The sequence below is a fragment of the Ips typographus genome, linkage group LG9, assembly GCF_016097725.1.
Source record: "Ips typographus isolate SLU linkage group LG9, UJ_Ityp_2.0, whole genome shotgun sequence".
Lineage (NCBI taxonomy): Eukaryota > Metazoa > Arthropoda > Insecta > Coleoptera > Curculionidae > Ips > Ips typographus.
The window spans coordinates 854,787-869,084 of NC_138430.1; the positions used below are offsets into that span (position 1 = coordinate 854,787).

Sequence of the window (14,298 nt, forward strand, 5' to 3'; positions counted from 1 at the left end):
TTACTGGGGAAATCCGTCGGGTCGTTACGAGTCCACGACGGCTAGCTACGGTGTACTAAATACTGGGAAACGAAAGGAACGGACAGGTATTGCGGTATAGGACCAAAACAGATGCCGTACCGGTATAAGCGGTTGGACGGTACTTACTGCTAGTCGGCTTTCGAGTCAGACCAGGTGCACAGGTTCGGGCGCTGACCGCAGGTGGAAGAGGCCGTTTGCCACGTGCAGGCCAGTTTTATTACCTGCTTGTCCAGTCTTGATCATTCTATTCTCCAAATCCAGCTGGAACTTGTGTTGCTCCATAAGATCTAAGCCCATTAAGACGTCATCAGTTATGTTGGCCACAAAAACGCTATGGTTGAAGACATGCCGCCCAAGCTTCACTTCAGCTTCATGGATTCCCAGAACAGGCATTGACTCACCAGCGGCAGTTTCCAATATAAACTTTGTACCAGTGTCGCTAATCCTGCAGTGTTTCACTATGTCCGGCCTTACTAGAGTATGGCAAGAACCGGTATCTACAACCATTTGGCAATCCCGGCCGCAAATCTTACCGGTCACTATTAAGCTGGTGTTTTCGTGCTGAAGACGGGCTACTTTAATTATGGTTGGTGGGGCTTGACAGTGTTGCGTAGCCAGCTTTTGCCCCGGAAAACTGGCTACTCTTCGTTTTCCTGGTTCTGCGTTCTTCTAGGTTTGCGGCACTGCGATTGAATGTGCCCCTTTTCTCCACAGTTCCAGCATTCCAATGACCGAGTAAACGTGGTGGTTTGAGCGTTTCGGTTGTTCTGACTTCTTCTATTTAACGCTCCCATTAGTTCTTTTCGAAATGTCTCCAGCTGACGATTCAAGTCTGACTGAGTGATTGTATGATCTGAATTGGAAGATCGGTTTCTCGGTTCCGGTGTAAGGCTTCTGACTTGACGCACTCGAGTATGTCCTCGTGATACTTGCTTGACCGCCTCAAACTCCAAAGCGTAGGCAAGAGCATCATGCAATGTCTGGCATCTCGCTAATCGTATTGCTTGCTCTGTGTCACAATCTTTAAGACCTCGTACAAAAGCCCGTACTGCCATTCGCTCTCTAATGTCTTGAGAGGCCGTTGGATAGGCCAGACAAACTAATCGAGCAATGTCGGCTTCATACTGTTGAAGTGTTTCCGTGCTTCTTTGGGTCCTACTAGACAACTGAGCTTCGTATACTTGTTCTAGGTGCTTATTTCCAAATCTCATCTCTAAATGTTGGATTAAGTCGTCGTAGTTTTTGTACTGGCTCTCGTCCAAAGTCTGCAAAACCTCCAGTGCTTCTTCTCGAAGTGACAAAACCAAGGCAGTGGCTTTGTCACTTGATGTCCAATTGTTGGCCTCTGCGGCAGCCTCAAACTGTTTTTTGTAAACCTGCCATGAGGTCTTACCGTCGAAAACTGGTGGCTTAATATTTGAGCAGACACTAGAACTGGCGACTACGGTTGGCTTTGAAGACTTTTCCTGTAGTTTGTCAAATTCCTCTCGCAAGGTCTGAACGGTCTCCTCCATACTGCTTATCCTCTCATTTACCTTTTCTTCCAAAATTTCCATCCTGTTGTCCATTTCCCCTTTTATTTCATTTATTACTCGGTCTAATTTTTCATCTTGTCGTTGAAACTGGTCTTTAATTTGGTCTTGGCTTGCTTTTAACTCCTCAAACTGCTCTTGACTTATTTGGCTTACTTTCATTTCTTCGAACTTTTGGTCTTGGCTTGCTTTTAACTCCTCGAACTGCTCTTGACTTATTTGGCTTGGTTTCATTTCTCGAATCATCTCCATAAGTTGTTTCATTCCTTCATCCATTTTGGCGCTTTGTTGTCGTGTACTCACAGGCATTCAACACACCTTCTGCTTTTGTCGGTTTATTCTGCCTTCCTCTGGAACTCTTCTTCGATTCTCCAATCCCACTTCTGACACCAAATGTACCGTCGTACTCCTTAATAACACACTTCTTGCACAACACTGTATATTGCTTACAAACAATAAACTGACACTGACTTTTAACCTCGCTAACTGTCAACTTCGACTTCACTACAACCATCAACTCAACAACTAACTAACCAGGCCTGGTTCAGCTGCTTATATAGGCTTCCATGGTTTCTAGAAAGTTCCCAAATATTCATGAAATTGACTTTCTCTCTCACACTCATTAAGCTATAACATAAATCTTTCTCTATATAAGCAACGGAGCCAGGATTTTCTAGAACACCGACAAAAGAATGTAGAACGTAAACAAAGCAACGTAACATACAGGGATAACAACAAATAACTAAAGAAATCCTAACTAATAATCAAAAGTTCGCTTCGCAACAATATTATATTGAGACCAGAGAACAGGAGGTTCTGGTAGTGAGGTGTTTTTACTCACATATTTTATAAGCGATTCGTCGTCATTGGATTCATTTGACTCCTGTAAAACTAGATCATCGCTTTCAGAAAACACTTTTCCCAAATTTTCATCTTCGTCATCAGAAAGAACCGAATTCTGATCACTTGGTATGCTGTACACATCCTCCAGTTCCCTCTCAAATTCCGCTTTCGACATCCCAACCAAACTGAATGGAAGATAAACCGAATCCATGGCGATCACCTAAGATGCGAAAATAATCAAACATCACCTAATTGCATGGAGGTCCAAAATCTGGACACAATATATATATATACAGGGTGATTTCAAAGTTGGGGCTTTCCTTTCACCTACGAATAGGGCTTCAAAAAATAAGCTTTTTTTTCCTTTGACACTTTTTCGAAATATGAACAATAACGAAGATACAGGGTGTCAAAATTTTACTGAAAAAAAACAAAATAAAAAATAACTTAAATTTAATTTTACCTAACTACAGGTTATTCCTTATCAACAGACATAAACAAAAACAAAAGATTTCAGCCGCCTTTGAACTAAGTTTTAATAATTTGACATTTTAAATTAAAACAGCATTTAATTTTAGGCACGCATTAAGACGGTTTTTATTTTTTTACTCAAAAGCGGTGCGTCGTAGCAAAAAATAATAGAAGGGGTTTTATTTTTAGAATTGAACAAGGAATTCAATAATAAATTTTATGTTGGAAAAAAACCAGTAGGGTAATATTTTTTTTCGAAAATGTTTTAAAAAAATTATACGCGCGCCACTGGTAAACGCAAGAAAATTGTTGTTTCTTGGAAAATTTCCTTTCCACGTAGCTGCTGACACCTACAAAATTTTGTCTAATTAAATCATGTGGTTTGGCCAAAATCATTAAATTTGAAAAAACGTCAAAGAAAAAAAAAGGTGTACAAAGCTTTTTAGGACTTTGTAACTATTACCGGAAGTTTATAGAAAATTTTTCAAAAATTGCACGCCCCTTGCATGATCTGACAAAGAAGCAGAATAAATTTGATTGGCAGGACATACATGACATAGCGTTTAAAACACTAAAACAGAAATTGATTAGTGAAATTGATTGTTGGCACATTTTCAGCCAAACAAAGGGTGTGAATTAAGGGTAGATGCATGTAAAGATGGACTAGGAGCTATATTGTTGCAGGAAGACACAGAACATAAGTTACACCCTATTGCTTACGCAAGCAGAAGTCTTAGCAAAGCGGAGAAAAATTATTCCATAACTGAATTAGAAGGATTGGCGGTTATATGGGCACTTTCATACTTAAGACACTTTATTTATGGTAAACCTGTAAAAATCGTAACTGATCATCATGCTTTGTGTTGGCTAAAGACATTGAAAGATGCCACAGGTCGTTTAGCCAGGTGGTCATTAAAACTGTCAGAATTTGATTACACGGTGTGCCATAAATCAGGGATTGCGCACAAAGACGCTGACTGTGTAAGTAGATATCCGGTACTGCAACCAGATACGGACAAACAGGATGTTGAAGAAATACCAACATTTATTTTGGATACTCGTAATATTGAGGAGTTACAGAAGAAAGATGAAAAATTTTTCCAAATAATAATGACAATCAAAAACCCGGAAGATGCTACAATTGGTTTACGTAAGCAGGCAAAAAACTTCAGGATTGAATCAGGAATTTTATACCGAATAAATCCGAATGATTTAGGTCGAGATAAGCTATTAGTAATACCACAACAGTTAGTGGGAGAAATTTTGTATTCTCACCATTCGGAACCGCTGAGTGGTCATTTAGGAATAGCAAAAACACTATCAAAAATTAAGCAACGGTATTATTGGCAAGGGTTGCAAAAAGATGTTGAGAAATTTGTTAAGGGTTGTCAACATTGTCAAGCTAGGAAAGGTCAGCAAAATCAAAAGCCGATAGGATTTTTACACCCAATTCCTGTCGGAACACCATTTGAAAAGGTGGGAATTGACCTTTTAGGCTCTTTCCGCGGAAGTAGCAATGGTAAAACCATGATAGTGGTAGCAACAGACTATGCAACACGTTGGGCAGAAACTGAGGCATAACCGAGTGGAAAAGCAGGGCCCGTAGCAAAATTTATTTTGGAAAAAATAATTACGAGACATGGAGCGCCTAAGGAGTTATTAAGTGACAGAGGAAAAGTGTTTCAATCAGAATTGGTGACAAATCTATTGAAAGAAATGGGCACTACAAGTCAATTTACAACGGCATATCACCCAGCAACTAATGGTCTTACGGAGCGATTTAATAAGACTCTTGCAAATATGTTGGCAATGTACACCAACACAAATCAGTCAAATTGGGACCAATACTTACCACATGTAACTTTTGCCTATAATTCAGCGAAACAAGACAGCACGCAGTTCTCGCCCTTTATGTTAGTATATGGACGAGAACCTGTTTTACTAACTGAAGCGAACATTATGCCGCATACTGAATCTCTTGATAGCAATCAAATTAGGGAAACTAGTCTGGCAATACGTAATTTTGCTGCTGAAAACATAAAAAGACGACAAAACATAGATAAACTTCGTTATGATTGTAAACATCGGCATATGGAATTTAATGAGGGTGACCAAGTGAAAGTTTTCACCCCGATAAGGAAAGTTGGGAAAAGTGAAAAATTGCTGCTTAGGTGGTTCGGACCTTATTATATAAGACGAAAGAAGTCAGACGTGGACTATGAGATACAGAAGGGCAGATCAGATAAAGCAAAAAGAGAAGTTGTGCACGTAAGCAGAATATTACCCTATTATGATCCCTGGACCCCAGAATGCACGCCTTTATAAGAGGACAAGATGGGAAAGACACAAGAAAGAGACAACTTTGAACAACTAAAGAGTATATTAAAATATATATAAAAAACAAACTTAATAGTAATTGAAATGAATGGTGCAATTGGCACCACTAATTATTATGGTGGCTCCATACCCAGGGGCAGGAGCCTTTCTATCAGCAGGCTGCGGAGCAGTCCCGTTTTCCGGAGCGGGCTCCTCGGCTTGGGCCGGGGGTGTCGCTGGCCTCGACGGGTCGGGCGACGGGTCAGGAGACCCCCACGGGTTGCTTTGCTGGGAGGATGGTTGGGAACCCCGTCCGCTTGATATACGTCCGAGAAGGATAGCCCAAGGCAAGTAGGGCGGCGATACGCCACCCGCGCGCGCACTATCAGGGGTTGGGGTAAAACGTGGAGGTGAATTGTGTATGAAATAGGAAAAAAAAACGTGAGGTTACATACCCTACGAGTAATGAGCTAAAGAGCACAGATCAACTTACCGCCCATGACTATTTAAACAATCTGGAAAAACAAAGGGGAAATTAACAACGAAAATTTCGCTGCAGTAGAAACAACTTCGGTCACTCACGCTCACAGAGAAAGTGACTGGAGACGAAAAAATAAAGGACCGCTTCGTCCATAAAATGACTTGAAAAAAAAACTTATTTTTTGAAGCCTTATTCGCAGGTGAAAGGAAAGCACCAACTTTGGAATCACCCTGTATAGCCTAATCTCAAACAAATTTCGATTTTATGCGAAACTTTTTAAGTATGTATAATCTAAACTAACTATTATAACTGTCTTAATGTTAAAAATCACTAAATTATACTTACTATTTTGATTAATCGTAACAAACAGTGGGTGATTAAAATATGCGCAATTACTCCTACTACAACGCGTGTTTGTAAACAACGGACTAAAAAATTGCGGGAAATTTCGCTCCACGATCTTCGCAACAGTATATTACGCGAGTGGGGCTTGTGGTTCACTTTTTGAGCGACTGTGCTGCAAGGTATTTAGCGAATTTGAAGTGGTTTATTTTATGTACCACTATGCATCTGTTGACAAATATTAAGTGGTCCAAATTTTGCTCCATGGTGCATCAAGGAGTTAACGTGTTGGAGCAATCTGCTTTTTAAACTGTTTGGAAGAAACTATAAAATGAAAATTATCAAAGTCGTGTAAATCATAAGGTAATTCCAAATTTGATACTAATTTTAATTTTGTCAACTCATACCTTAAGTGCCTTGGGGTAATTATGTTTGGATGCAATATATTTTGCTTTGAAAATATGATTGATGCTATCATTACATCAAATTCTTCGTTTAGTTCATTGCATAATTGACTAATTAAGCTGAGATGATCAGTAACCGTTTGACTGTAAGTTAAGGAGTTGATTCTTTTTACAGTATTTTTAGAGAAATTATTGAACTTTAACATATTTTCATTATGTATTTGTTCGTTAAATTGGAGAGTAGATGCAGTTTTATTATAATCACTAATGGCGTCAGACATTACGTGAACTTGTTGTTTCCTCTATAACTGCATGTCGTGATTTTGTTGAGCGACGGCTTCAATGGTTTCTGTGTAAAATATTGCATCATCGTCATCAGGAGTTCCAAAAAGCCATTTGATAGCATATGAAACACCGTCGAATAATTCGCGTCTAAACCGTTTGACGTCATCGTGACCAGTAAGGTGGCAAATCGAATCGTATTTATCATTTAATTTATCAATATAATGTTCTATAAGTTCTAATGATTATTTACAAGCGAATTTTAGATTACTGCTTTAGTCTTTAGTTTTATTAATTCTTTTACTATCAATTTTCGAAACACATCTTATCGAAACACACGTATACATCAGGATTCTTTTCAGGTTGATACACGTATAGAACATTGTTGATTATTGCAGTGAGAATTAAAAAAGTTGGATGTAACAGAGCCATGTTACTAGAACGAATGGGAAATGTAATTAACATCGCACTATTTATATGTTTATACACTATATTTATCAAACATTTCAGAGACACATTAGCGTTAAATTCATGTGACGATAAAAGGTTTTTAATGAATGATTGTACAATACCCTTCCGTGGGGGGCACTATAAAATAAAAAACAATGTTGCTGCTGCCGCTGTAACAGAGAGAGTATGTTGGGATCCTCTTGGAAATGAAACTTTTTCTAACTTGAAGTGGTGGGACGGCTCGCTACCCTCTTAAGATCCCAGGCTGATAAGAGAAGGGTTCTCTCGCAACTTGAAGTGACCGTTAGAACCCTTAACCCTGTCAGTTGTTCACTTGGTCTTTTGGTCACATCGTACAAGAACACCTTTGCGTGCCCCTTTACGGTGTAACTGAAGGACTAAAACCCCCACTCGTCTCTCCCGAACTCACATGCGCCCTACGACAGTTACGGCCGTGTTGGCCCTTTTATTCTGGGGGTAAGAATAACCCCTCTTAAGTGTATAGTTTACATTGTTTTATAATAAACGAGGCTTGCCTGTGACCTAGGTTGTTTCCCTACCATCCCTAAACGTGACAATATGTTGTCCAATTAATTTTTGCAGTCTGTTTTTTATTATGTGTTCGTAAACTTTGCTCAATACCGGGAGTAATGTTATTGGTCTGTAGTTTTCTGTATGTGTGTTGTCCACTCCGTTTTTTGGTATGGGAATAACTATGCCATTTTTCCATGTTTTTGGAATTTTGTTTGTTGCAATGCAGTGGTTAAGTTGGGTAAGGATCAGATTGTCGGCTTCTTGAGATAGGCTTTTAAGTATTTTGGCTTTTATTTTGTCTTTTCCCGGTGCTGTGTTTTTGATGTGAGATATTGCCTCGTCATATTCTGTGTCTGTAATTAGTTTGTAAGTGTTTTGTGATGAGTTTTCAAAGAAGTTTGAGTACCAATTGTTAATGGTGTTCCAGTTGTTATTGTCAACGTTAGGGTTAGTCGATATGCTGAAAGCTCTATGAAAGTGTCTGGCAAACGCGTCAGCTTTGTCTTTGTCAGTGTGGCATTCTATTCCGTTTTCGTCAATAGTGCCCATATTATTTTTGTACTGCGCCAGCTTTTTATTTTTTTGCCAATATGACTTGCCTCGGTCTTTTTCTATTTCTTGGCACGCTTCAAGCCATTAGTCTTGTCGGTATTGTTCAATTAGAGTTTTAATGTTCCTGTTAAGATGGTTAAGTGTTCGTTTTAGTTCGTTGTATTGTGTTTGTGTGTATAGTCTGTACAGTTCTCTTTTATGCTTGATAAGTCTTAAAATGAATTTGGTAATGTATGCTGGTAGAATGAGTTTTTTATTGTCGGTGTACATTTTTCAATTGCCAATGTCAGTTGCTTTTGTAAGGCCTCTATGGGAGTCAATTCTGATTGTGACCAATAAAAAAAAATTTTGCATTTTTTTAACAAATTATTCAGCAATCAAATGCGCAACTTTGTCTCCATTTAACTAAAACTCTATCAACTATAGTTTCCGAGATAGCAATGCTAATGCATTTTATTGCTATATCATTTGTCCAAAAAAATCATTTTTTTTTATTACATCTTTATGGATCTGACAAAAACTGTGAAAAAATACCATTTCACGGCCTAGGTATACAAATAACGATTGTTGATGGTGATTGTAGAGGTGTGTGGTGAGTGGTGTTGTGTTGGGTGTACCGTGGTAGAGGTAAATGGAAAGAAACTTGACGGTGATTGTAAAGGGGCGATTGTTGTAGATGTACGAGTTGAGTGGTGTTGTGTTGGATGTACCGTGGTAGAGGAAAATTGAAAGAAACTTGATGGTGCTTGTAAAGGGGTGATTGTTGTAGAAGTGTGCGTTGGGTCGTGTCGTATTGGGTATACCGTGGTAGAGGTGAATGGAAGGGGCGGCATGAAATGTTGGTGGTTCTGGAGATGATGTTCTGGAGGCGGCAGAGGAAACTGTTGAGCTTTTCTAAATTTCTGAAAAACGCCTAATATCTCGGACTTCACATCTAACTTCCAATTATCAGGAATCTTTTTTAATTCCCCTACTAAAGACAACATAAATAAAGTGTCTTCATCTCGTTCAACATAAGTTTCTGGTTTCTCTTTCATGATCTTGTTTGCTACGGCGACAAACAATTTATCTTCGTCGGTCTTTGCAGCTGAAGAAATATTTTTTCGTTTTCGAGACGGCAGTGGGACTGGGCGCTCTGATATTTCTATATCGTCCAGTATGATTTCTCTCTCTGTGCCATTTCCTTCACTTTCCACCGGATTTTCTGAAATGCTGGAGGTAGTCTCTTTTATTGAGGTCTGTAGAAAGCTGAGTTGGTTAAAATAAATGTACTGCTTCCTGCCTGAAGCTCCACTACCAGATTTTTCTTTCTTCATTTTTGCCACCTCTCTCATATAACTGTCCCGAAGACTTTTCCATTTTCTTTGGAATTGCGATGCTGAAATGTATATGTGAATGAATATATATATTGTTTCAGGTATTTGGTTACCGGCTGTTCAATGGTTGATTTGCATTTTCAGTATTGGATTGGGGTTAGTACAATTAGTGAGATTATACGTGAAGTTTGTTCAGCTATCTGGCACGTTATGAGAAGCATCTGTATGCCCACGCTGTCCAAAGATGATTGGCTAAAAGTAGCTGATTTGTTTGAAAGACGTGCACATTTTCCTAATTGCCTTGGCGCTATAGACGGCAAACATATAAGAATAGTTAAGCCAACGGACAGCGGCTCTTTGTATTATAATTGTAAACATTTTTTCTCCTTAATCTTGTTAGCAGTATGCGACTCTAACTATAAATTTTTATATGTTGACATAGGAGCTTATGGAAAGTCAGCTGACTGTAACATTTTCAAAAACTCAAAACTTTTTCAAAAACTGAATAACAATGAACTGAACATTCCAGAAAGTAGACTATTAAAAGGATCCCATATTGCCAATCCATTTGTACTAATTGGTGACGAAGGATTTGGAATTTCAAAATTTTTAATGCGCCCTTATGGAGGGAATTTTTTAACATTCAAGAAAAGAGTTTTTAATTATCGCCTGTCAAGAGCAAGACGATATATTGAATGTTCTTTTGGAATTCTCGCTAATAAATGGCGAATTTTTCATCGACCATTAAACGTTTCCATTGATCTTGCTGAAAAAATTGTGCAAGCTTCTTGTGTTCTTCATAATTTTGTTAGAGAACGTGATGGCTATAGTTTTTAGCATACATTAACTGTAGAAGGAATGGTTGATATGGTACCTGATGCAACAAGGGGTGGTAGAGAAATTAATGATATACCCGACAGGCTTGCAAATTACTTTTTAAGTAACGAAGGTCAGATACCTTGGCAGCTATAGAGAATATAGAGTTAAGTTTATGGTTTCTCAAAATATGTAGGTATACCCTACCCTGGTTATTTTAGTTTAACATATTATTATGTTTACGTTTTAAGAAAAATGTAAAATACGAATAAATATAATAAATTACGTGCTTTAATAAAAACTCACCGATATTGGCTTTTTCCACGTTTGTTCTTTCGGCAAAGTTCGGGCAAAATTTTACGATAAGGAGCTCCCAACTATTTTTTTTAGTTATTTTACTACTATAATTATTGGACGACGTGTCCCAAATAGCGGGAAATTGCTCAACGGCAGCTATAAAATCGTCTGTATTTACCTCCTCATCCATCTCTGTGGGCTTCTGTGGCGACACTGAGGTGTCTCGTGTGAACACTCGCATTTAAAAGCATGTGTTGCTATTGGTGGCGTGTTTTTTAACGGTCGAGCGTTTTGGCGAGAGTCGACCACTACCCGCCACCGTAGCGCTGCTAAATCGGTGGTCGCGCCCGTGTGAATAGCTCCATAGACAACAGTGTTTCGTCAACTTATCGCTCTTACATATTACTATTGAAAACGGTTAAAGATACGGAAGAAATAATTAATACAAAAAAGTTTCTTAATCAAATAAGGATTTGGAATTTTTAAGAAAAAAAATCGTGGCGCACCAGAAAAAAAGTGGAATAAAATTGAAATTTTTAACACTCTGTATTTCTGTAACAAAGCTTTTTTGTAATTTAGTTTATTTTATATAGCAAATTATAGCTATTTTTAGGCGTAGAATACCTGGCCTAAGTTTGCGTATTAAAACATGAAACACCCTGTATATGTTGAAGAAATTTCGACTTTTTAAAACGAAACACTCATCTGTCTATTATTCTTTTTTCTGATAGCTTTTACGGAACACTTCAACGTTTATGAAGTATCAGTCATAATACCTCATTTTAATAGTCTGCGATTTATTTATGTTTATTTACTATTACCTCCGTTTTTTGTTAACTAAACTAAAACCTGAAAATTGTCGTTGACAATTCAATTGAACAAGAATACACATTTTAAATCTTGTTCTAATTTTGTACGTTACTTACAGCAAAACATAAACTTATTAATTTGACATAGTGTATCGTAAAACCTATCAGAAAAACGAATTATGTACAGGCTGTATAGATAAAAGTTGAAATTGAAATTGAACTGAAATAATACAAATAAATTTTAAAAAATGAACGCCCTGTCGGACATCTATTGCATGTTGATTTGCACAACAATTTTTGTCGTTCCTGTAAAGCGTTCGTACCAAACATGAGTAATCTGCTTTTAGAAACAATGACAATGCAGTCAATAATTAGATGATCTATTAGGTTTAGATATGACATAAACTTTTAGAATTTTATGAAGAATCAAAAAATGTTTTAAAAACGGGGTTTTGTTTTAAAAAAATCTAAAGTTTTATCTGTCACCGTCACGCCTTTATGAACCTGTATACCCGAAAGTAATTTGAAACTATAAAAAATATAAATATTCTGTAAAACTCGTATTTATCATTTATTCGTATTTCTCAAGATAAATGAGATAATGAACTCTACTCTCTCATTGCTCCACCTATACAAAGTGATTAGTTTTATTTTGCACCCAACCTTAAATTGTTTCTACTTGATTTTACAACAACAAATAGTAAATACAAACGTTGTAGGGATTTATCTACGGGAACCACACTTAAACCAAAGTACACTATGTGGGTAGTTAGAGGGTATCTCATAACATTGTGACAGACCAAACTTTGCTTTTTTATTAATTGGAAATACCTGTATATTATTGAATTTTTGGATAATCCTATTGGCTATAAGAATGATTTTGTTAGATTGTAGCGCTTTTCTAGCGGATTTCCTCGGTTACGTTGCCTCGGGCGCCACCTTCGTTATTTATAGTGGTTGAAGCTCTACTTTACGGTACCTGGGTAGCCTTTAGACAGCTGGAGAAAAGTTCTAAAGGGTTCGGGAAGTAAACAAAATTAAAACAACTGTTTTCTCTAAATGCACTGTATTGCGGCTCTCTGTACTTACAGTAAATACTTACGGTAACGGATACCTAATGAAACGAAAGTTACCTTGTTCGGTGATACGGGGAAAGCGTGTAACGGTTATGAAAACTAGCTACGGACCCTTCACTACTGTATGACTGTCTGTGACACGGTGTAAGTACGGCGCACAGTGGTCGATTTTAAAAAAACTAGGCAATAATTAAAAGAGTTAAATACAGTTAAGGAATTTTTAATAAATGACACAATGGAATTATTTATGCAGGTTTTTAATAGTATATTATTCAACGAGCTTTTTATGATAGCCATTAATCCCTAAGGGGGATGTTTACGTCACGAGCCGCAGGCGAGGGACGCAAATCTCCCGTGGGATTAATGGCCATAAAAAACGAGGATAATACTATACTTTGTCCACGACCACTGTCCATTACCACTAATGCCAAGTGCAGGCAAATTAGAAGTTGATACTCTTTTATGTAGATAATAAATAATATAGGTAATCTCTCAAATCCGCCATAACAACTGAAATGTCAAACTCGATACGATTAGGATCGCGTTTAGAATGGCCGTCGGTGTACAAGTCGTGACAGAATTTGGGAAAAAATGGATCACGTGAACAATTTATTTACATAACTATATGGTGGCATGTGACAAAGGCCACGGTGCGCACACCACCCCTATTTCTGAACGCACCCCCAGCGTTGCCGCCTACGACCACAAGGGCACTGACGTTGTCAATGTCAACTTAAAAAACCACAGAACTAAGGACGGTCATACACCAAAAATATTTCAAATATAAATTATGGAATTTACCTAATGATTTGGCAAACTCCTGTACTGTGTTATTGCGGTGTATTTGTTAAGAAAATGGTATTCTGAATTAGCAGTAATTGCAAAGACATAAGTGGATGTCTACATGCAAGAAATACCGCATATCCCATGTTTTATGCTTGGTGTGCAACCACCTTTAGGTCGAGAGGGAATAATGATCATTATTCCTCTTCATTAATCACTCTGACGCTATATGACCTTCATTTAGCTTCTGTCAACACGCTGAATATTAGTACATTATTGGTTGGTCGTGGACAAAGAAATTAATAGTCGCACAATATAATATACAGAATTATTTCATAAAGATAAATAGTTGTTAGTTAAAGTAAAGTGCTGAATGGTAATATTCGGTTCAATGTGTCTAATGATTTCATTTTAAGGTCTTATATATCGTACATAATTCATTAAAAATATCAAAAACATCTTTTTAATTAAAAAACATACCTAATGATATTTTTATTCTTCATCAAAACTACTTAACTCTAAAAACTTAGTATCCGTGGAATTATTTACTTTTGGAGTATCTAATAACTCTAAAGTTTCAGGAAGGAAACATTTTAATTTTTTAATAGGTAGTTTATGTAAACTCGAGATGCAAGTATCTGACGAAACCAGAAGGTGATTTATTATATCTCGTATGTTATCTTTTCTGGATGTTTTTCTGGAAAAATCCGCTCTATACTTCTTGATATCCTTGTTGCGTGCCTCTTGTGCTTCCTCGGATAATTGTCCTATTGGCAAGCAAAATGATTTATAACTTCAAAGCCATGTAATAAAATTTTGTGTATAGTTGGAGGCATGAAATTTTGTAATTAATTGTTTGTCAATTTTGGTTATATTTGATACTACTTCTACATTTTCAAAGAACCTACGAGCTGTGTTACCATCATTGGAGGTACAAGTAAATGGAACGATATTATTAATTTGACGGTCCACA

At 37.4% G+C, this 14,298-nt stretch overlaps 1 protein-coding gene across 1 annotated transcript; it reads right to left on the reverse strand.

Moving 5' to 3' along the window:
* Positions 1-8,773: 8,773 nt before the first annotated feature.
* On the reverse strand, positions 8,774-10,847 carry LOC145733904 (uncharacterized). Its single transcript, XM_081986935.1, has 2 exons — positions 10,667-10,847; positions 8,774-9,606 (listed from the first exon to the last, which is right to left on the reverse strand). The coding sequence occupies exons 1-2, from the start codon at positions 10,845-10,847 to the stop codon at positions 8,774-8,776; spliced, it is 1,014 nt and encodes a 337-aa protein (XP_081843061.1).
* Between the last annotated feature and the right edge of the window lie 3,451 nt (positions 10,848-14,298).

Coding starts and splice junctions, on each gene's coding strand:
- LOC145733904 (XM_081986935.1), bottom strand. CDS start 10,847: ATGGATGAGGAGGTAAATACAGACGATTTTATAGCTGCCGTTGAGCAA. Junction 9,607..10,666: donor CGTGGAAAAAGCCAATATCG/GTGAGTTTTTAT, acceptor TATACATTTCAG/CATCGCAATTCCAAAGAAAA.